A 21,206-nucleotide genomic window follows, 5' to 3' on the forward strand; every position below is an offset into this window, starting at 1 on the left:
GGCTCTGTTTATCTACCTTTGCTGAAGAGCAGCTGTGTGCAGTTTACTTGTGGAATGTTTCTCGAAGAAAGCAAATGGTTGAACCTGAAGCATGGCTCCCTGAGAGCAAGTGCTGCACCTTCTGGAGAACCCTGAAGTGTGGCAGAAGCTAAGGTGTGGCTGGATGCATTTGCTTTTTTGGTCTTTAAATTTTACCTAATAGAGGAAAAATTTGCATTTAAACTGAAGTCAGAGATGGAAACCCCGTGGACTCAATCTTTCTCCTCCAGGCTTGCCCCTGGATGGAGGAGCATCCCAGCCCCATTTCCACAGCATCAGCGTCTTCACAGCTTTACAGAAACGTGTTTTGCCCCAGTGCTGTCTGATGCTGCTGCCCCCCTCAGCCACGGGGAGCCTGGGCTGTTCTCCAGCCTGGAACACTGACAGTGCCTTGAGACCGCCGCGTGCCAGCAGGGAACGCACAGGGCCCGGCGCGGCTGCCCCTTGGTGTCACACCCATGGACAGGGCAGGGGGCACAGGGGCCCACAGTTCGGGGCAGCTGCTGCTTTTTTTGGGAGCAATGGCCAATTCCCAACGGCGCCACAGCTCCAGGCATTTCTGCTGAGCTATAAATAACGCGGTCGTGCTCGCTGCTGGACCCCCAGTCCCACCCGCTGAGCAGCTACAGATCTGTATTTATTTTTTGTAGAATTCATTGTGTTGAATCCTCAAGTACAGTTGAACTCCATCCTTTGAAACAAAGGCATTTTACATTTGCAGATAATGTATTTTTATTCTCATAGTTTGTTTTTAAATTTACTTGCAGCAGTCAAGTTAAATAAAACTTGTTACACAATTCTGTTCTCTGTGAGGGGAAGGGAGCTGGAATGAGATTTTACTGGGAGTTGCTCATTCCAGATATGCTTAAATTGGAGCCTGTCTGCCTCCTTGTTGAGTAGAGGGAGAGAGACAGCACCACTGCAACTGTGAGGTGTGGGGGTACACACAGACATCTGTCCCCACGCTGGCACCACTCAGGCCATGGTTCTCACTCTCCCAGCAACCCTGGATTGGGTTATTTGGGACAGACTACGTCCCCACACCTGAGCACAGGAACGCAGGCACTTTGTGCTGCTAGAGTGTGTTTCGTCTGAGTAGACATGGGTCTTGCCCCACCTTTAATGGGGTATGGAAAGACCAACTGACAAAGGCTTAACAAAACAAAGAGAAATAAGGCACCAGTTAAACGGAGGGGTTAAGGAATGGGCAGAACTGCTCTCTGTGGGGGAAGGTGAGCTTTAATCACAGGCAGGGTGAGAGGGCTGGAGGAAAGGAGAGGGCAGCACCAGCTCTTCAGGCAGCAGAAAGTGAGTCATAGTATGACATAGGGAGGTCAGTCCCATCCCACTGCACACCGCACATGGACACTGACTGGAGTGACTGTTCTGAGACATTTCTTCATTTGACACTCAATTACATCATGGCGACTTTCATTCACTGCAGCCTGGGATGGGAGATTGGCAGAAAAGAAGGGGAGGGGGCTCAAAAGAACAAGCGTGGCAGAAAGTGGCTCAGCTTAACACTTTACTGTGTTTCAGTGGAAGGGAATGGGTGGCCACACTACGTCTCACAGTCTTCAGGAATTGTTGTAGTTATAATCAGCGATTGCTCAATCACGTCCGCAGGGGAGAAGTTCTGGTTTGAGCAGAGTTTCTGTGCAGGGACTTCCTCAGGCAGTGGCCCACGGGCCAGCGACTCCACGATCACCTCAGCTGAGCCCACCTCCAGCTCTGGTGGTGGCTGCAGCACCACCATCACATCCTTCTCATCCTCGATGATCAGGTTCCGCAGCTTCCGCTGTCGAGGGTTATAGTTCTCCACTCGGTCGTGGATCTCCATGTGGCGCCTCAAGTGAGCCTGCAAAGGAAGGGGAATGAGGGGAGAACCAGTGAGGGCTGGCTCCCCAATGCAGCAGGGAGCCCTGGAGCTGGGGAACGCCTCACCTGCCGTGTGAATTTGTAGCCACACTCAATGCACTCAAACTTCCTCACTCCCTTGTGCCGGCGAACATGGACACGCAGCTGTTCTACCGCTGGGAAGGGAAACGAGAGCCTGTTGGCAGCAGCTCCATGTCACACTGTCTCACAGCAATGCCAACCCACCCACAGGAAGGAGACAGCTCCTGCAGAGCCCCACAAGACCTGAAGCCCCCACGTTACCTTTGAATGTCTTCCCACAGATGTGGCAGAAGTGGGGCCGCCCCTCCTGGTGCCGGCTGGCGACGTGCCTCAGCAGTGGCCCCTTCTCTGTGAAACGCTGCTCACAAAACTCGCAGCTGAACGGCCGCTCCCCGGTGTGCGTCCGGTTGTGCTTGTCCAGACTCGCTGCCATTAAGAGGGGAAGAAAGGGAGAGTGGCCGGTCAGAAGCACAGCCCATGCACCCCATCCCAGGGGCTATCAGGCTGAGCCAGGAAGGCAAGAGCAGCACAAACAGCCTGCTCCTACTAAGGGTCATGAGCAGCACCAGCTCGTTCCTCTTCTGTGACATGAGAGCAGAGCAGGTGACAGGAACGTGCTTTTCTTGGTATCAGCCTGCACTCAGAAGAGCATGACTTTGCTCCTTTGGAAGCTGCTTTCTGGAGGTCCTAGATGCTGGAGCCCTAACCCTGCCACAGCCAGGGGTACCTTGTGTCCGGAAGGTCTTGCCACAGAGATGGCACTGGAAGGGCTTCTCGCCAGTGTGCGTGCGCAGATGCATGTTGAGGTTGGCTTTCTGTGTGAAGGCGTGGTGGCAGAACTCACACACGTAGGGCCGCTCGTTCCTGTGGGCAGAGAAACGTCACCATCACCTCTGCCAGCTTCAGCCCCTTGGGTCTCAGCCCAGCACCTCTGGGAAGAGGGTGACTTTCAGCCAACCCCCAGGCCTGTGGGGCAGGGACTGCAGCCAGGAGAGCTAAGGTGACATAAGAGAGGACATGGGTCACACTGTACCTGTGCTTGGCCTTGATGTGCATCTGGAGGCCATTGCGGCTCGAGGCCCTGTGCCCACACTCCTCGCACACAAACAGCTTCTCTCCACGGTGCTTGAAGGCCTCGTGCAGGCGCAGCTCTGTCCGGGACAGAAAGCACTTGGAGCAGGTTGAGCACTGCAAGGCCACAGGAGAGGAGGGTGTTAGGGTGTTGGGGTACATCCACCCCAGTCCCACTCACACCCGGCCTCTCCCCAGCTGCTCCAGGGACCTCCCTGTGGAAGCCAAGGCAGCACCACCAGCTCAAAGACACCCAGTAAGATGGGACAGCCCAACAAAGATGAAGTGCTGGTCAGTGCTTAGATCTGTGGGCTGCTCCTGTACCCAACAGAGCCCATTTCCAGTAGCTGCATGCCCTACCCCTCACTGACAGCCAGACATGATGCTGTGCCATTCCTTAGGCCAGGTCCACACTGAGGATCCCACCCTCCCCAAAACCCCCGGTCCCTACCGCATGGGGCTTGGGTGCACCGTGCAGCTTTATCATGTGGCTCTGCAGGTCCTTCTTCTGCATGAACTGCTGTGAGCATGAGGAGCACTGCAAGACAGGAGAATGGGGTCAGCTTCCAGCTTCCCCCCAAGTGTAGTTTCAGAGCAAGGAGAGGACCAATGGGGGAGTAGAACACAGATCCATGGTACAGCCGTGGGAAGCCTTTGGCTGTGGTGTCTCCCTGGATCACATTTTGGTTCAGAGACAGGGAAAAACCCTGAGTGGGCTGTCATGGACTAGAGAAGGGAACAGGTGTGCTCAGCTCTTGATGGGCTGGGCTGCACTGGAAAGGAAAGGCTCGCCCCAGCTCCATGCCAGTGTCCAGCAGCATCCATAGGGATGTTGGATGCGGGCCCTGCTGACCTTGTATGGCATCTCTCCAGTGTGTGACACCATGTGCAGCCGCAGCTCCATCCGCCGCTTGAACACCTCCGGGCAGGCCGAGCACGTGAATACCTGTGAGAGACAGGGTGGTGTTGGCTTCCACAGGACCCAGAGCCTGACCTGGAGCCCACAGCTCAGCCTCCTGCCCAGCACATGGCACTGGCACCCAGCTACAGCATTCAGCCTGCACCCACAGGAGCCAAATCTTGTACAGTACAGAGTCCTGGTGTGCTGAAGCACAAGTGAGGGCTGTGTTGTGTATCAGGTGTGAGTCCCAGCTGCAGGGGCCCTGGCTGTGGGGGTCCCAGCCATGGAACACGTGCCACACGGTGCTGGCAGGGGTCTGTTTGGAACTGAGCGTGGGCTGGGACTGGGAAAAGGCTCCAATTCCCCTGCTGCCACATGGCAGCCACACTCCAGCCAAGCAGGGCAGCTCCTGGGCGTACCTGTTCTGATCGGTTCATGCAGTTCCTGGCTTCGTGTTCCAGGAGATTCTCTTTTCTAAAGTAACATTTGCCACACTTGGAACACTCAAATGGCTTCTCTCCAGTGTGTTTCCTTGGGGTATGGAAATATAGAATCCCATCACTGCCTGTCAACAGCATCTGCACAAACAGGCCCAGGAGGTCACAGGGAAGGATGAGGTGGGTACTTTCCCCCACCCCAGCAGTGCTACTATTCACAGCTGCTTTTATGACACTTTTTAGTCCCCCCTCAACAGCACAGCTGTCAGTGCCCACTGCGCTCCACAGAACACCATTTCTGCAGGGCCAAGATTCTTTCCCAACACAAGCAAAGCAAAGCTTGAGCTCTCACTGCAGGGCCATGCCCTGTACTTGGTGATACACCCTGGAGCTCCTCACAGAGCCCAGCCATGTGTCCCCAGCAACCCCAGAAACTCCCCCCCAGCCCAGGGCACTCTCAAAGCCCAGGATGATTTGCCATTGCCCACCTGCAGCTAGCAGCTAGCACAGCCCCCAAGGAGCGCTCAGGATGCTCGCTGCAGCTCTGGGATGCCTTCCATTGACATATAACCCTCCCCCAGGCCAGAGCACCCCCAGGGGCAGAGCAGACCCTCCTTGACCACCCCGGGGGATGCCGAGGTGTTGGGACAAGCTGGCAGAAAGGAGGCCGCCCTTTCCCCCCACCCCGGGAAGGGGCAGAGCCGTGGGGACGGCGCATCCCCCCGCGCGCAAGGGGAAGGAGAAGCCGGAGCGTTTACCTGTTGTGCACTTTAAGGTAATATTTGCTGAGGAAGGTTTTATGACATGTGGGGCACTCGACCGGCACCGCTGTACCTTTTCTGCTCCCCGGCGCCTTTCCCGGAGCGGGGGGGCTCTTTTTGCTCCGCAGCACCTTTTTCTCGGGAAGGGGCTCGGCGCCGCCGTCCCCCCGCCCGCCGCCACCCACCGCCGTCTCCTCCGGGGCTGAGGGGGAGCCCTGCGAGGGAACAGCGGCGTCACCGCGCCGCCCCCGCCGGGCCCGGCCCCGCCGTCCCCCTCCCGCCCCCCTCACGCACCGCCTGCCCGCCGGGCTGCGGGGCCGCCGCGGCCTCCGGGCGGGCGGTGGCGGCGGCGCGGCGGGGCCGCGGGCGGAAGGCGCGGCACAGCGCCACGGCGTCGGGCACGCCGAGCTGCTCGGCGGCCGCCAGCAGGCGGGCGCGGTTGTGCGCCGTGAGCGCCAGGCGCCCCGTGTAGAAGAAGTCGAGCAGCAGCTGGAAGGTGTCGGCGAGGCCGTCGGGCAGCGCCACGGGCCCGCCGGGGCCGCGCGCGCGGAAGAAGCGGGAGCAGCTGGCGAGCACCGGCCAGTGCGCGCGGAACTCGCGGCCGCCCACGCCGAGCGTCGCGTCGCAGAACTGCCCGGCTGCGCGCTGCCGGTTCAGCTCCCGCAGCACCCGCACGCTGTGCGCCGCCGCCGCCGCCATGGCCGCACACCGGAGCCCGCCGGCATCCGCCACCGCCGGACGTGGCGTCAGCGGGCGCCGGCAGTGACGCTGTGAGAGCCGGGGTGGGCCGGGGTCGAGGGTCGGTCTCCGCGGCGCGGCAGGCGCGGTGCGGATGAGCCCCGCGGCTCAGGCGGCGGCCAGGCGGCGCGTGTACTCCTGGATGACCATCTGGAAGTGTTCGGCCGTGTTTTGGTGCGGCCGCAGCAGGATGACGAAGGCCCGCGGCACGAAGTACCCGCCCAGCAGTGCCGCGAGCGTGCCCAGCGTGCTGAGCACCCGCGCCACCGTCTCGGCCTGGCCGCGCAGCGCGCCCTGCGAGCAGAGCACGGCGGCCGAGCAGCCCAGGTGTAGCAGCAGGCTCACGGTCAGGCTCTTGGCCTCGTTGTAGGCGGCGGGCAGGTCCGTGCCCGCGTAGCTGAGCACGAAGCAGGCGGCGCTGAGCACCACCGTGTAGGCGGTTGCGGCGTCGGCCGCGGCGCTCTGGGCGCACTCCAGCACCACCCACTCGTCCCGCACGTCGTACTCCCGGCGCGGCACCGAGGGGCTGGCGGCCTCGGTGGCCACGCACAGCGCCACTTGTACCGCCGTGCTGGCGGCCACGAACAGCACCGGCCCCTGGCGCCGCGTCCAGGCCTCGTAGAGCGCAGGGCAGCGCGTGTTCAGCTTGAAGATGCAGAGGATCTGGAAGGAGCGGGTCGCCACGCACGAGAGGAACACGGTGAAGCTGATGGCGAAGAGCGGCGCCCGCAGCAGGCACGCCGCCTGCGAGGGCTCCCCGAAGTAACAAAAGAGGCTGCTGCAGGTACAGGCCAGGGAGCCCAGCATGAGGAAACACGTCTTCCCGCCCGCGGACTTGACCACAGGTGTGGAGGCATTAAGAGCGAACAGGACAGCCAGCGCCGCTATGAGCAGCACGAGAAGAACAGCCAGGGCCAGCAGCACCCAGGAGAGCGGCTCGGACCAGGACAGGAACTTGACGGTGCGGTTGAAGCAGACCTCGCTCCCTGCTGGGGCCCACTCATCCAAGCCACAGGCCTGGCAGTCAAAGGGATCTGTGGAGGACATGGACACCTCACACACCTCAGACCCTCAGACCCGGTAAGACCTCTGCCACGGTGCAGGCCCGGCCTGCAGCTCCCTGGGCTCTTGCTCACCCATCACATCTGCTCCTTCCTGTGGATGCTCCCAGGCCTGGGGTAGCAGAGGGGGCTCTTTTCCCAAAAGACCCCCCACCTAAAATGGGCCCTGTGGACTCTCTCAAAATCCATGGCCTGGGCTGAGACAGGGGTTTGGCTGTGTGAGGCTCAGGGCCATGGGAGCTGTGGGTGGGAAGGGGCCCATGCGTCAAACACCAACTTGAGAAGGATCTGCAGCAGCTGCTGTTCAATGGGATAGTACCATGTAGGGGGCTTTCTGCTCCCACTGCCCACTCCACAGGCCAAGGGTGTTGAGGCACTAGCTGCCAGGAAGGGGTTTGTTGTTGTGGCTGGTGATTCTGAGGCAGGAGACATTTCCATATGCCAGGTGTGGTGATCACGTAGTGCAGAAGCCCCGTGTGCCATCTGGGCACAAAGGCAACCACTGGGTTGAATTTCCCTGGCAGAGGATGCGGTGCAGGGAACAGCTACCGGGCCGGACATCCCCTTTCCCTGGCCACAGGCAAAGGGGCTCTGTTTGCCCAATTGGGCTCACCTGTGGGCAGTACTCCCCGGAAAGCACAGAGCATGGGCTTTGCATACCGACTGGTAAGCAAACAGGAGCCAGACCCACTGCCTTCAGGTCAGCTCAAAGATTTTAGTGACCACTGGAGATGAGATGCTGGTAATGGTGAGAGAGAGCAGGAGCTAGGATGTGGGCAGGGGAGGAAAGGGCAGGAGCAGACCCTGTGGTGTACTGACCCGATGTGTTCAGGAAGGTTCCTGGTGGACAGGCAACGCAGCTGAAGCAGCATTTGTGGCGGCTCTGCTGCAGCTTCATCTCTCCTGGCTTACAGGCCTCGGAGCACACCGAGCTGGGAGCCTGCCAGGAGCACAGACAGGGTCACGCCAAGAAGCAGCAGCACTCTGGCACCCCCCCATACTGCCTCAGCCCTCAGTTTTGCTCTGCTATGAGGAAACACCCCTGAACTGGTGGCATTGGGATGCAGTCTGCTCAGAAGTGAGCAATAAATAAGACCTGAGTGCAGAACAGTACCTGGCCATCTTCTGTGTGCCACAGGATTTTGCCTTGGTCGATGCTCAGCTTGTCAGGGTTCACATGGAAGCTTCCTACCACATCAGAAATCCACTTTGGGCCTAGCCACTTCCACATGACAACGTCATAGCCTTTATGAATGTCCCCGTGGGCATCGAAAGAGATTCGGCTCTTGTACAGGGTGAAGTTTACTTGCCTAATCTTTTGTAGGAGCTGTAAAACAGAAGAGTAAGAGAGGAGCCCTTCCAATGGCACGACTCCTGCCATTGGAGGGAGATGTGCTGGAGAACGCTTCCTCTGTCCTGCAGCTGCTTTCAAGCCCCCCAACATCTGCAGGACATCCCATCCAGTGAGGGGCTGGTGGTAGAGGAACAAGTGACCTAGGATGGAGGTTTAGTTCTTGACTGCTCTGACTGTGAGGGGCAGCTGAAGCCCACAGGAGTCTTCAGCTGGGATTTGAGCCTTTGGGAAGGACCAAAAACCTTTGGGCACAATGGAAAAATCCCTCCCTGTGGGAAGGGATCCTCATGGATCTTCTTCCACAAGGTTGCTCTTACCTGCCAGGGATAGACAGTGCCTTTGCTGCAGGCTCCCGAGGCACAGCCCAGCAGGTCGTGGAGGCCGTGGGCCACGGCATACACAGCTGAGTACACGCTGAAGGAGCCTTGAGCGTCAAGCAGGTCAGGGACGGTGGCGAGCGCACGGCAGCCGGTGCAGCGCTGGGTGCAGTCCAGCCGTGCGCTCCCCACAGAGTCCCTGCCTGCCTCTGCACTGCTGGCCCACTCAGCCTCAGCGCCTTCCTCCCACATCTTCCAAGCTTCAAAGCGCTCCAGCATCATGGGCTCTGGCTTCTCTACTGCCATCCCAAACACCGAACCGATGGTCTGGATGCCAGGTACCTGCCAGATAGTTTGAGCCAACAACCAGTCTTCAGAGGCCACCCACACCATGTCCGTGATGTTCTTCTGGATCACCACCTTGAAGAACGGCAGAACGCTTTCTCTGGTGGAGAACACGACAGTGACGTTGACCTTGACATCCGTGAGGATTCGGACCATGTTGTGAAGCTCCGGGTTGCTGGCATCCGAGTTGGCGGGGATGGTGCCTCGGTAGGCCACGCACACGTTGCTTGCGGTCAGCAGCTCCTGCAGGGCATCCAGGCCGACCCTGCCATAGGTGTTGTCGCTGCCCAGCAGCACCACCCAGGTCCAGCCAAAGTGCTGCAGCAGCGAGAAGATGGCCTTCACCTGCTTCCTGTCACTGGGGATGGTGCGCAGGAAAGAGGGGTACAGCCGCTTCAGGCTCAGCAACTCCGTGGAGGCTTCATAGCTGATCTGCAATGAGAGCCAGGGGAAAGGGGAATGTGCTGGCCCAGGCATCTGCACCCCTGAGAGCTGATGGCACAGGCAGCCTGTCCTGGGAAGACTTAGAGCTGGGCAGGCAGTGGACCCAGTGCCAAGCATGCTGAAGAAGTGGAAAGCTGTGATGGATGGCAACCCAGCCCACTGACTGCCTGGGAAGGATCCTTGGACAGCACACACAGAGGGGCTGCATTTCCAGCTCTACCAGGCTCCTCAGATCTGAGTCCACCCTCCCTGAAACTATCACTCCTTGGGATCCCTGGTTTTCATCAGCCATAGAAGCTGCACTTACCTCTGGTACAAGAAAGAGACTGAGAACAGCGGCTGTGGTGAGGGCCAGCCGGGTGCTGTCAGGGCCAATGACAGCCACAGCCTGTGGTTCATAATGTTGGAAACTGGGGAGCACCTGGACATCCTGCCTGCCTTTACGAGCAAGGGCGCACAGCGTGGCATGGAAGTTGTTAGTCTCAGAGCAGGTATCATAGATCTCGTAGCCCAGGGTGACATTAGGGAGCAGCGTGGTGGAGTTGTTGATCTCTTCCACAGCGAAGCGCAGGGCCTGGGACAGGCAGTAGCCGTGGCTCTTGAAGGCGGCGCTACGGAATCGAGAGTGGTTGTTAGGGAGGACGGAGCGCGTTGGGGGCACGGGCAGCGCGGGCACTCACTCATCGCAGCCGCGCACAAGCGGGCTGGTGTCGTCCCGGCGCGCCGCGGTGTGCAGCGGGAACAGCCCGGCCAGGCTATGATCGCCGCGGAGGGAGAACGAGGAGGCGGCGGCAGCAGCCGCGCAGAGGCACAGGCGGAGCAGCGCGGGCGGCGGCATGGTGGGGTGGTCCCGCACCGCGCGGGCGGCTCTTAACGGGGCGGCGGCGGCAGGCGGGGCTCGCACCGGGCGGGGCGGGGCCGGGCCGGCCGAGGCGCGGCCCCGGGAGGCGGAGGAGGCTCGGCGGTCATGCCCGCGCGGCGCAGCCGCCCCCGCCGGGCTTCGGCCCGTGCCCTGGCCCGCGCGAGCCGGGCGGAGGCGGCCTGGCGGGAGTTCGCCGCCTCCTTCACTCGCATCGGGATGGTGCCGCCGGCTGAGCCGGGGCTGGTGGCCGTGGAGGCGGCGGAGGGCACGGCCGTGCTGCTGCTGGAGCCGCGGCAGGTGAGCAGCGCCCACAGCGCGCCGGGCGCGCCGCGCCCCGCAGCGCCTGACCGCCCGCTCTGTCCTGCAGGCGCTGACCTTCACCGGCAAGTGCCGCCTGCGCTGCCTCTATGGTGCCGTCCGCCTGCTGGGCTTCGCCGTGGCCTCTCACCACCCGGGACTGCCGGTTTTCTCGCCGGCCACGCACTGCGCGCTCAGCCTGGAGGCGCTGCCTGGCGCCCGCCCGCCCGCCGCCGCCGTCCGCCAGCTGCGCGCCGCCGCCCGCGCCGCCATGCGCTCGCACCGCGTCCGCCGCCGTGAGTGCGGGACCGGAGCGGGGCGCGGGCGGGCGCCATTTCACGGGCGGTGCGGGGAGCGGCCATTTTGTGCGCGGGGCGCTGCGCAGCGGGTGGGTGCCATTTCGCGGGCGGGCGCGGGGCCGAGGGTGATGGCGGCACTTGGCTCTTTCAGCGGCGCGGGTGAAGGTGATGGCACGGTTCTCTCCCGACTGCGCCGTGGTGCTGCTGGAGCACCTGGACACGCCGGTGACGCGGTTCCTGCTGAGCCACCCGCCGCTGTCGCGGTTTTTCGAGCCCCAGGTGAGGCGGCGCGGTCGGTGCCTGCCGCGCCCTGTGCCGTCCCCGCACCGCCCATGCAGAGCCAGCGGCGGCCGGCCCTGTCAGCGCCAGGCCGTGGCCTCACACAGCCCGTGCTGAGCGCTCCCCCTCTCGCCTAGAAAAAGGAGGAGTCTAACTTCACGCCCGAGCACGCGGTTCTGGCGTCCGTGGGCATCGTGAAGTGCAGCCCCGACCGCGGGCTGCAGGTGTCGGAGAGCATGTGCCTGGCGCTGGAGGAGCTGATCCAGGCCTGCTGTGGTGAGTGCAGGCATTTGGCCATGTTGCGGCTTTGGTAGCCTGAAAAAAAAGAAAATTCATGAGGCTTTTCACGAGTGCCCTGACCAGCACATGCTGATTGAGGGTCGAATTTTTCTGTATGAAGAATGTGCATCTAGAGCTTAGGCATTGCTAGGGTAGGTTAGTGATGCCAGCAACAGTGCAGTTCACACTCTGCCTTTCTTTCTAGAGGAAGATGAAGGTGTCCCTGTGGTGCTGGTATGTGGCCCAAAAAACACTGGGAAATCAACATTCAACAGATACCTAATTAACCTGTTACTGAACCGGTGAGTCTTTCCATGTTCTGCGAGCCTTTTAGTGCTGCATGAGATTTAGGAGAAGGAAAAATGAAAACAAATGTTTGACAGGTCTCTCAGAAGAGCTATTAGAACTCAAAGGTGCATAGTTTTTAAACACAAACAGTAATTCAGAAAAACACTTGTCTTGAGTGATTTCAGAAAAGCTGCCTCCTGAACATTTCTATTGCAATACTGTTAAATTGCTGCCTTGGAGTGTATGAGTGCATTGGGCACCAAGCAGTTTGGGTTGAGTAGGGAAGTTACGATGCTTAGAAATGCACCACGAGTGTGGTTGAGGGAAGGAGAGATTTTGTTAATGAATTTTAGCTTTGCAACCTGGAACAAGATCAGATTCCTCTTTGATGTGTTCAGGTCATGTAGTTCTTTTGGGGGATGCTAACACCCATTCTCTCTCCCTGCAGCCTTCCTGTGGTGGAGTACATGGAGTGTGACATCGGCCAGACAGAATTCACTCCGCCCGGGTGCGTGTCCCTGAGCAGCGTCACGGAGCCCGTTCTGGGTATGTGTTCCACTGCTTCTGCGGTTACAGAGACCTGTTCCGTTTCTGAAATGAACAGGGTGTTCTGGGCAGAGGCTCTGCTTCAGGGGAAGCTGCTGCCACTGTTATCACAGTTTCCTGGGGAGAATAAACCAAGGGCTGCTGAGGTTTTCTTGTAGGGGCGTTTAAGCTCCCTGAGTAATACAGAGCTGTTCTTCTGCTTTAAAGAAACGTGATGTTGTAGAGGTGGTACTGTATGCTAAGGTGTATAAAAGGGGATGTTCTGCCTTTCAGATGTGAAAGGTCTCCTTGGGAAAATCTGTATCCGTAGATAAAAATAACTTGAGAAATCCAGAGTGGATCTGCACAGATTGGGGCTGTGATGAGTGGAAGAAACAGAGTCCAGGAAACTGCTGGAGTTTGTAGTCTTGCAGATTTGGGTTACTGTCTAAAAGGACGTTGCCAGGCTGGTTTACTGTTTAACCAGTTTGTCATACACTGCTCTTTAAAGATTTTCAAGTGTGTAAGCAGTGATTTCAAACCAAAAAACACCCCCAGTATTAACTTGAAACAAGCAAAACTCCCAGCCTGCAAGTGACAGACCAGTTTGCCCTACTTGCAGGCTCTGCAGGGACAATTGGCATGTGGGAAGAGTGGATTATTTCAGGAGAGGAGGCATGTAGGTGCTCAGGGACAGGAATGTTTTGGTTTGATCTGGGGAAGGCACTGGATGTTCGGGGCTCTCTTTGCCAGGTCCCCCCTTCACTCACCAGCAGATGCCCAGTAAGATGGTGTATTATGGCCAGACCAGCTGTGAGCAGGACACAGAGAGGTACCTTGATGTTGTGAAATACGTGTTCAGCTACTACAAGAAGGAAGTGCCTCTAATCATCAACACCATGGGCTGGGTGAAAGGTAAATGGGGTCAATCTGCTCTGCAGAGGTGTGGGAGGGAGGTAACAGTGGCACAGCACCACGTGGGACAACAATTCACAGGACGTCCACCCTGAGCTAAGGCTGCTGTGCCGCCCGTCACAGTAGTAGCAGCAGTTGTGTGTTTCCTGTGCTCCTGAAGGTGAAGGGCTGCTGCTCCTCATTGATATCATCCGGCTGTTGTCACCCAGCCACATTGTTCAGATGGACATGTGTGACTGGAAGGTCATGCCCCCGCTGACATCTGAGCACATCCACTTCAGCGCCGGGCTGCACACCAAGGGCAAGCAGCAATCCAAGTGCAAGCAGCTGGGAGTGGGCAACACGGAGAGCTGGAAGTACCCTGAAGGGGAGGATGTGTCAGCTCCACAGCACAAGCTGCTCTATGTCCACCCAGAATTCCCTCGGGCAGGGGTGGCAGGTGAAGTGTAAGTAGGATGTTGAGTGCTCTGTGAGGTCCATGGGCGGAACAGAACCACACGTCCTCCTTGACATGGGGCTGTTCTTTCAGGCGAGTGCACAGTAGCATCCTGCGTGACATGTCCATCCTGGGATACCTGGGGCACCTGCAGAGCCCAGACATTGGGGCAGTGCTCCCGCTGCACAGTCTGGTGCCATATCAGGTAAAGGAGCTTTTTGCTGTGGGGAATGTTCACAGAACCCCACTTGAAGTGATGGGCAATTCTGTTCCTACCGAATATGTTTCTCAGGAGAGGGACAAACACTCTAATCTGCAGTGTGACTGTATTCAGGATGTCTGGAAGCCAGGCTTCTGTCAAGTTGCTGGTGTGGCACGTGTGTGCTGTGTGTCCTGCATGTGCAGGTGTTGGTGCAGAAGCTGCTCTGTGTGCCCTGCCATAGTGCCTTGTGTGTAGGTGTGGTGTGGGAGTGTGCAGAGTCCTGTCTCTGAACTCCAACTCAATCAGTGTGGAGCTGATGAGCACTTTTCTCTCTTCTCTTTCCCACCTCAGGTACCTTTCAATGCTGTTGCACTCAGGGTTATTCACACAGATGTTGCTCCCAGCAACATCATGTACGCAGTGAATGCCAGCTGGGTCGGGCTCTGCTGCATTCCCGAGGAAGTCCGGTGCCAGAGCGAAGGGCCAGTCCTGCTGACACAGACACCAATCTGCGACTGCCTGGGCTTCGGTGAGCACACCTGGAGCTTTGCTCTTGCCTGCCGTGTTTAGGCAGACAGGTTGCATAGTGATGGAATTACTCTTCTAAAACCAGCTGGGGAAGCGGGATGAGTGCGGTGTATTCTGTGCTGTTAGAGACTGCATTGCAGTCCTTGGACTTTGGTTAACAGGTGGGAAGAGCTGTGGGGAATGTCCTTGAGCGGTGCCACTCGGAGCTTCTCTCAGGACTCCACAATGACTCACTTGCTAGTTCACGTTCCCGAAAGCATGTTCCGTGTAGCTTTTGCAAAATTCCAGTAGTTGTCTCAGTTTCCTTGTGACTTAATTTAATGTTCCAGTTTGGTGCCCAATCATATGTAGGGATGTGATAGTGAGCAGGGAGACCTAGTGACTGAGCTTTGCATGTGGATTTTTTTTTAATTTTTTTTTTTTTTTTAGGAATTGTCCGAGGAGTTGATATGGAGAAGAAGCTTTACCACATCCTGACACCAGTGCCTCCAGCAAATCTGAGACTCGTGAATTGTCTGCTCCTTGGGAATATCGCCATCCCTAACTGTGTGCTTGTGGGCCAGGTAGGAGCTCACAGGAGGGGTGGGAGGTGGCTGTGCTGCAGCTGGCTGGCAGGTTTTCCATTTTCTTATTCCTGAGGCTGATGCGTGCTGGGAGATGCCTGGGCATCAGCAGATGGTTATCTCTCTGTGAAATTGTCCTTAAGCACAGAAACCTTGGGAGTACATAATGTTATGCTCATGTTTCAGATGCCACAGTGGGGTTTGGTGATGGCTGAGTCCTTCCCACTCAGCTGTGTCAGCCTGGGGAGGGATGTGCTTCCCCCTCTGCTGAAGGTGCAAGTTCTTAAAGTTGTTTCTGGTTTAATTTTTCCATTTTGTAGCAAGGAATTGAAGGAGAGATCCCCTACGTCACATCCGATTACAACTACAGTATCATGGGCTCAGGGAAACTGAGGAAGAAGAAGCAGAATTTGAAGAGAAGATTTGAGTGTGATTACCCTTGAATCCTCAGGGTGCTCAACCAGGGTTTGTTCATGTGGGACCTCAGGTGGTTGCAGGAGCCCTGGGTGCTGCAGAGGCCCTGGGCAGGTAGATGCTACAGTGGGGCCAGTTTTGATAACGTTTTGTATGTTCAGTTTGTATTTTTGGTGTTTTGTAATAAATATCTATGGTAAACACTGGGCTGGTTTGAATCTTTTCCTAGGCTGAGGCTGACACAGCCAGAGGCAGCTGTCATTGCATCACACTTGTCAGGACCTCTTCCCACAGCCTGCCTGGCCCTCAGGGAGCTCTGGGGCAGAATTTCACTGTCCCCTGGGTTTGGGGAAGGGCCCATGCTGTGGGGTTCTGGCACTGTGGCTGACCCATGGCTCTGGGTGTCCTGATGGTCAAGGAGAGGGGAGGGGAAGGAGAACCACAGGGAGTCCCTGTCCCCCAAATGATAAAGACGGAGCTGCTCGGTGCTGCACTGTCACAGCCTGCTCTGTCTGTGCACTGGGACTGCTGCCTGTCCCAGCTGCCTATCTGGTGCTGCAGGGAGAGCTCAGTGCCCTGAACACGGGCTGGGAGCAGCTTGGGATGGCTTTGATGTGTCCCCAGCTCTAAGGGTCTGTGCTATGGATAGAGGCTGTAGTGGGATGGGATTGGGGTGGAACTTGTCACCCAGGTGCTGCATGGAGCACTGGGGTTCGTGGCCTTACCTCACCCCACCTGCTCTGCCCCACTGGGACATGGGAGGATCTTTATTTATTTTTCTTCCCAGCCCTTTGTCAATTAGCAATTTGCTGCCGAGGGAAGTGTGGGGGTGTTGGGAGTTGCACAGGACCGAGTGAGTGCCTTGGGTCAAGCTGAGGACATTTTTGGAAAAAAAAAATCTTTATGGGTAATACCAGCATGCTGGGCTCTTCCCAGATCTGTGACTGCAAAAGTAACCTGGCTTCTAACAGCAGCTCCTGCAAAATGAGGCATGGCTCTGCCTCAGCCCAGACTGGGGAACAGCCCAGGCCTGGAGTCTGCAGCCCCTCGAGCCCAGTGCCCATTCAAATCCCCTGGGCCAGGTCTGTGGAGGAAGGAGGAAAACAGGAAGGAGGAATGTGGTGCACTTGGGGCCAGAGCTTTTTGGCTGGTTGCTGCTGTGGGTATGAGTAATCTGCCAAACTGCTTTTATCTGGTTTGGGAAGAGACTTCCTAGAACTCCAGGAGCAAGCAGCTGTAAACAAACAAACAAACAGGGATGAGAGGTGAGGAGGGTTCAGAGCTGGAGAAAGCTGCAAGGGCCTGTGCAGTGTTGCAGCCTTGTAAAGAGTTAAACTTAATCCAAGCCTAATTATCCCCATATGGCTGGGTCTGGCAGCAAAGGGAGAAGTTGGCCAGCACTGTGGCCTGAACAGTGGCTAAAATAAATAAAGGGGCCGTGGTGCAGCCAGGGGGAACATCCCAGGCAGGGTGAGATGGGAGTTCAAGTCACAAGGGAGTGAAAAGGTGTGGAAAAAGCTTCAGGAAAGGTGAGATAGGCAAAGGATGTGGGAGAAATGCCCAACACTAAAGGCACTGTGGCCAAGCATCCCCCTTGGTGCTGCCACCAGCACCTAGCATCCACCCCACCCAGCTGAGGGCAGTGGATCCCACAGTGGATCCATCCCTTGGAGCCAGGGGACAAGTGAGTAACCCATGTGTGCTGAGCTGCAATTTTGGTTTCAGGCATTTGGGGGGGGAAAGTGGTACATTGCCTGCTGGGGCCTAGAGGTGGATGCTGCAGCCTCAGGAAAGGGGAACCTCCCTGGCTTCTGGTGCTCCCTGAGGGGAAGAGGGACAACAGGGAGGCTGGGGGTTTTGGAGCATAAACCCTGGTGAAGCATTCCACCTACAAGAACACTGTTACATGATCAATGTAACAGTGACAGCACTTAAAATATTAAGGATGCACTAAATCAAGCAGGATTAATTTTGCAATACGTTGGCATCTGTTACCTTTGCAGCAATGATTTATGATGGAATTTCTGGCAAAGGATGCCTAGAAGCAACAAAACTCTGAGAAGCACCTGGTGCCTCTGGGAGGAGATTCTGCGATGAATTTGGAGGCTGGGATGGTCTTGGCTTGGCGGTTTTGCGTGGGGCAGGATGAAGGTGCCATTTTTGCTGTCTTTGTGGGGTTTAAGCCCTATCTGGTGCTTTCTTGGATTAGCAGGAGGAAAATCCCCCTGAATATAGGTTTTCCCTATGCAGGCTGGGGCCCCCGTGTGCCCACGGCTGCAGGGATACAACCGGAGCTCAGGGCGGCGCATTCCTGCCCCCTCAAAAGCCGGACGGACGGCAGAGCCGCCAAACAGCCCCCTTCTTAATTCTGATTCTTTCCATCACAAGCACGTCTTGTCTCCGTGGCCGAATGTCTTCCATAGACGGTGGAAAGTGAAATTTGTGCAATGTCTGTAGGAGGCTGAAGAAAGGCCCTTTGTGCGCCCCCCGCGCGGGCGCTGGGCAGCCTCCAGCAGCACCCTCGGCCGCCCCGCGGCTCCCGCCGGCGGCGTCAATGCACCGCTTGTCCAGAGACCGGGACCCACTCTTAAAGCCAGAGCTGGTCTCCCTCGGTTAGTCCCACCGGTGGCCCCGTCGGGGCGGGCACGGCGGCGGGGGGCCCCCCGGCCGCAACCCCAGGATGTTTCTGTACTGGAAGAAGCGGGGTGCCTACGAGCTGGAGGCTTTGCCGCCCGGCCTGGCGGGGCTGGACTACGGGGCAGTGGAGCGCTTCTCCTGGAGCTCCAGCCTGGATGTCAGCGAGGAGCTCGGGGGTAGGTGGCTGGGGGGCTTTGGGCAACCGGCAGGCTGTGGCTGAGCGCGGCCGCCCAAAGAATCCATCCCCGGTAACGAGGGTGAGGGGTCGGGAGAAGCTGCTGGGCGCCGCCGGGATGCCGTGGGAATGCTGCAGGTGCAGCTGGGGAGCGCTCAGCAAACCGCCCCGTGCCACCGGCGCCGCTCCCCCCGGCCCAGGCAGCCGTCTGAAGCAGCCGGCTGCCGCTGCCCTGCGCTCTGCCTCAAGGACGATCCGGTTTCAAAACTCGTTTGCCGTCACCGGGAGCGCCGGCTGTGATAGCATAGCCGGCAGCAGGAGAAGGAGGAGGTGACCGGGCGGGGAGAGGAGCTGATGGGGACAGGATCTCTCCTGCAGCCCCCGAAGTGTCTGGTGGGGACCCGGACACGCTCCTGCCTCTGCCCCAAAGCGGGGCTCCCTGCGAGGAGCTCCGAGCCCGCGTGTCCCAGGCCCTGGTGCATGTGTGACCCGCGGGCAGGGTCGGCTCTTGGGAACGGCCACGCGGCTCTGGCCGTGCCGGCGGCTGCGGCGTGGGGCTGATCCCTGGCACCGCCGGCCGCTTCGGCCAGCCTCTAGTTTTTGGTGAGTTTGGGAAACTTTCCCTTGGGTGCATGAAAGAATTTCTTATTTGTTTCCGTTATTATTCCCGATAGGTCAAGTGAAACGGCAGCGGCGGGGGGCGGGGGCCGGCCCAGCTCGGCGGGCGCTGCGGGGCGGCCGCGGGGACAGAGGCCTCATTGTGCTCCTGCCGCGGGGGCACTGCCCGGCCCCGGCTCCCAGCCCGGCTCCTAGCCCGGCTCCTAGCCCTACTCCCGGAGGGCGACGAGCTGAGCCCTGCCCGGCTGCTCCTGCACCATCACCCAACAGCGTCCATGGTGCCACAGCAGCCTCGGGATCGCCTCCCAGAAGGGAGCTTGAGCAACCAACACCATTCCGAGTTGCTTCCCCCTCTCCAGGCAGAAGCAGAAGTTTTTTTCAGTGCTGCCTCAAAAAGCAGACTGTTTTATCCCGCAGACTGTTTCTAACCCCAGCCTTGGCCGCGGTCTCGCTCGGGTCGGCGTGGATGCTGTTTTTGTTGGCAGGAAGGATGCGGAGATGGAAGCGGTGCGGCGGGGAAGTCCCTGTGCCGCTGGGCTGGTGTAATAGCCGTGCCACCTGGTAGAGCCGTGCCATTGTGGTAGAGCCGTGCCATCTGGCCTCTCCACATCCCCGGCAGTGGCTCCCTGCTCCGCAGGCAGCTTCCCAACGGTGCATCCCTGCCTGCAGCGGGGCTGTCCAGCCAGAGGGTGTCTGTACTGCTCGTTTGCTGCTGCGAGGAGCCCGAGTCTGTTATTTTTAAACGATTAGGTTCGACACATAACAAAAGCCTTCAAAATAGGATTTGTCCCTAAGGCCGATTTAACTGTCAAAGCTTAAAGTGGCTCCTAAGCCCCGCTGGGGGCTGACAGCGGCAGATTTAGTGCTGCTGCTGCTGCAGCCCCACGCTGTGCCAGCCCTAGGGGAGCTGGGGCAGGTCCGTGTCCTCATCCCGTACCCGGGGTGCTGAGCAGGAGGTGCCGGATTCTGTCACCGTGGCATCACTGGCTCTTGGGCACGGGGCCTCATTCCCCTGGACGAGCTGTGGGGCGGGCTGAGCCCGAGTGCTTCGCCGAACTCTCAAACCCGGGATTCCTGGCGTGGGGGCCTCAGCACGGAGTCGGAGGGGGCTCACCGCGGCACCCAGGCACTGACCCTACTCTCTCCACAGCCGAGCCGTGCCCAGAAGAGGAGACAGTGCTGCACTGCCAGAATCCCGACTGCGCCGGAGAGAGGAGGGCGGCCAAGGTGAGTCCTGCGGGGTGGGGGCAGCGCCGGGCAGCTGCTGCCCGGGGTCTTGGGGGTGAAAAGGGGCAGTGGACAGCTCTGCCCAACCTGCCGCTCCCTGAAGGGCCCCTGCCCTGGTCGGCAGCCCCTGGCCTGCCGTGCCGGGTGCGCGTTCCCTGCTGGTGTCAGGGTCCTGCTGGCATTTAACGGCACAGCGGCGATTTACGCGTTTCCCCGAGCTGCCGTGATTTGGGCTAATCCGCTACAGCCCGTCTGTTCCCTAGCTCGCTAACGTGAAGCCAGGGCAGATTTAGGGTCCTTTCTCTCCCACCGGCCTTACGGAGCCGGGCCGGACCCACGCCCTGGCTCCCAGCGAGTCCCCGGGGCTGCTGTGCGGGGCTGCGGGCGGTGTGTCCGGCACAGCAGGCAGGACGGCCCGGGCGCACCGGGGGTGTGCCGGTGCTCTGTTTGCACGGCGGGCTGGCAGGGCCGGTGCTGCTGGGCACACGTGGCACTGGGCTGCAGCTGCCCAGGAGTGCGGCTGGGACTGCCGGGAGCGACTGAGGCCACCCCGCCGCTGTCACCCGACCCCTGATGGTGCCTGGCAGGTAGCGGGGGTGGGCAGGGGGAGCTGATCGGGCTGGGGGCTCATCCTGCCGTGTCACGGTGCGGGATCGTGATCCCCTTCGCTTTGTGAGGCACCTGCTGAGGGGCGGCGGGGCTGTCGCGTGCTGGGAGTTCCCTGGGGCCCGGATCAGGAGCTGATCCCAGGGTGGGCAGAGGGGTTTGGCCATCCCGCCTGGCCCCTCCTGCGGGGGTGAGTCCAGAGATGAGCTGCTGGCACAGGGGGGATGAGGAACCCCCTCATTCCTCTGGGGCGGCTGCCAAGCGTCCCAGGGGATCTCACTGAACGGGTGCCAGCTGCGGGCACTGCCTGCAGCCTGCGGCCATACTCCCACATGCAGGTGTCACGATGGCCACGATGGCAGCGACGCTGTGGGACACATGGTGGCAGCGGAGGAGGGCTGAGGGTACAAGGTGTCCTGAGGCCGAGGCTGTGTCGAGACCTGCGATAGGACACTCGTGGATGGCAGGGGGTGCTGCAGAGGGACCAGCGGCCCCTCGGAGGGAGCGCGGGTGGTGGGAGCGCGTCAGCGCTGACCTCAGCAGAGCCGGGAGGAAGGAGAGCAGGAAGTGGGGGCGGCTGGAGCTGCACAGGCGCTTCCTCCCCGCAGCAGCGCGGAGTTCTTCAGGCAAGCCCGGGCAGGGCTGCCTCCTCCCAGCACCCTCGCACCCCTCCGCGGGCAGGGTGCCGG

At 59.3% G+C, this 21,206-nt stretch overlaps 3 protein-coding genes across 3 annotated transcripts; 1 reads left to right on the forward strand and 2 right to left on the reverse strand.

Moving 5' to 3' along the window:
• Positions 1-1,600: 1,600 nt before the first annotated feature.
• On the reverse strand, positions 1,601-5,889 carry ZBTB48 (zinc finger and BTB domain containing 48; the record flags this gene model as incomplete). Its single annotated transcript, XM_084219993.1, has 10 exons — positions 5,403-5,889; positions 5,106-5,323; positions 4,330-4,441; positions 3,863-3,955; positions 3,461-3,547; positions 2,972-3,126; positions 2,666-2,802; positions 2,200-2,364; positions 1,984-2,072; positions 1,601-1,897 (listed from the first exon to the last, which is right to left on the reverse strand). Exons 1-10 carry the CDS (start codon positions 5,805-5,807, stop codon positions 1,601-1,603), a joined length of 1,758 nt encoding a protein of 585 aa, XP_084076119.1. The 5' UTR covers positions 5,808-5,889.
• Position 5,890: 1 nt separating this feature from the next.
• On the reverse strand, positions 5,891-10,336 carry TAS1R1 (taste 1 receptor member 1). The gene is made up of 6 exons (XM_084219994.1): positions 10,048-10,336; positions 9,675-9,978; positions 8,579-9,355; positions 8,022-8,234; positions 7,727-7,847; positions 5,891-6,880 (listed from the first exon to the last, which is right to left on the reverse strand). Exons 1-6 carry the CDS (start codon positions 10,203-10,205, stop codon positions 5,955-5,957), a joined length of 2,499 nt encoding a protein of 832 aa, XP_084076120.1. The 5' UTR covers positions 10,206-10,336; the 3' UTR covers positions 5,891-5,954.
• NOL9 (nucleolar protein 9) lies at positions 10,290-15,449 on the forward strand. The gene is made up of 12 exons (XM_084219991.1): positions 10,290-10,526; positions 10,597-10,822; positions 10,977-11,104; positions 11,242-11,380; positions 11,589-11,685; positions 12,120-12,217; positions 12,950-13,111; positions 13,272-13,557; positions 13,641-13,752; positions 14,101-14,278; positions 14,707-14,840; positions 15,161-15,449. Exons 1-12 carry the CDS (start codon positions 10,335-10,337, stop codon positions 15,281-15,283), a joined length of 1,875 nt encoding a protein of 624 aa, XP_084076117.1. The 5' UTR covers positions 10,290-10,334; the 3' UTR covers positions 15,284-15,449.
• Positions 15,450-21,206: the final 5,757 nt, after the last annotated feature.

The sequence above is a fragment of the Fringilla coelebs genome (assembly GCF_963513975.1).
Source record: "Fringilla coelebs genome assembly, chromosome: 22".
Classification (NCBI taxonomy): domain Eukaryota; kingdom Metazoa; phylum Chordata; class Aves; order Passeriformes; family Fringillidae; genus Fringilla; species Fringilla coelebs.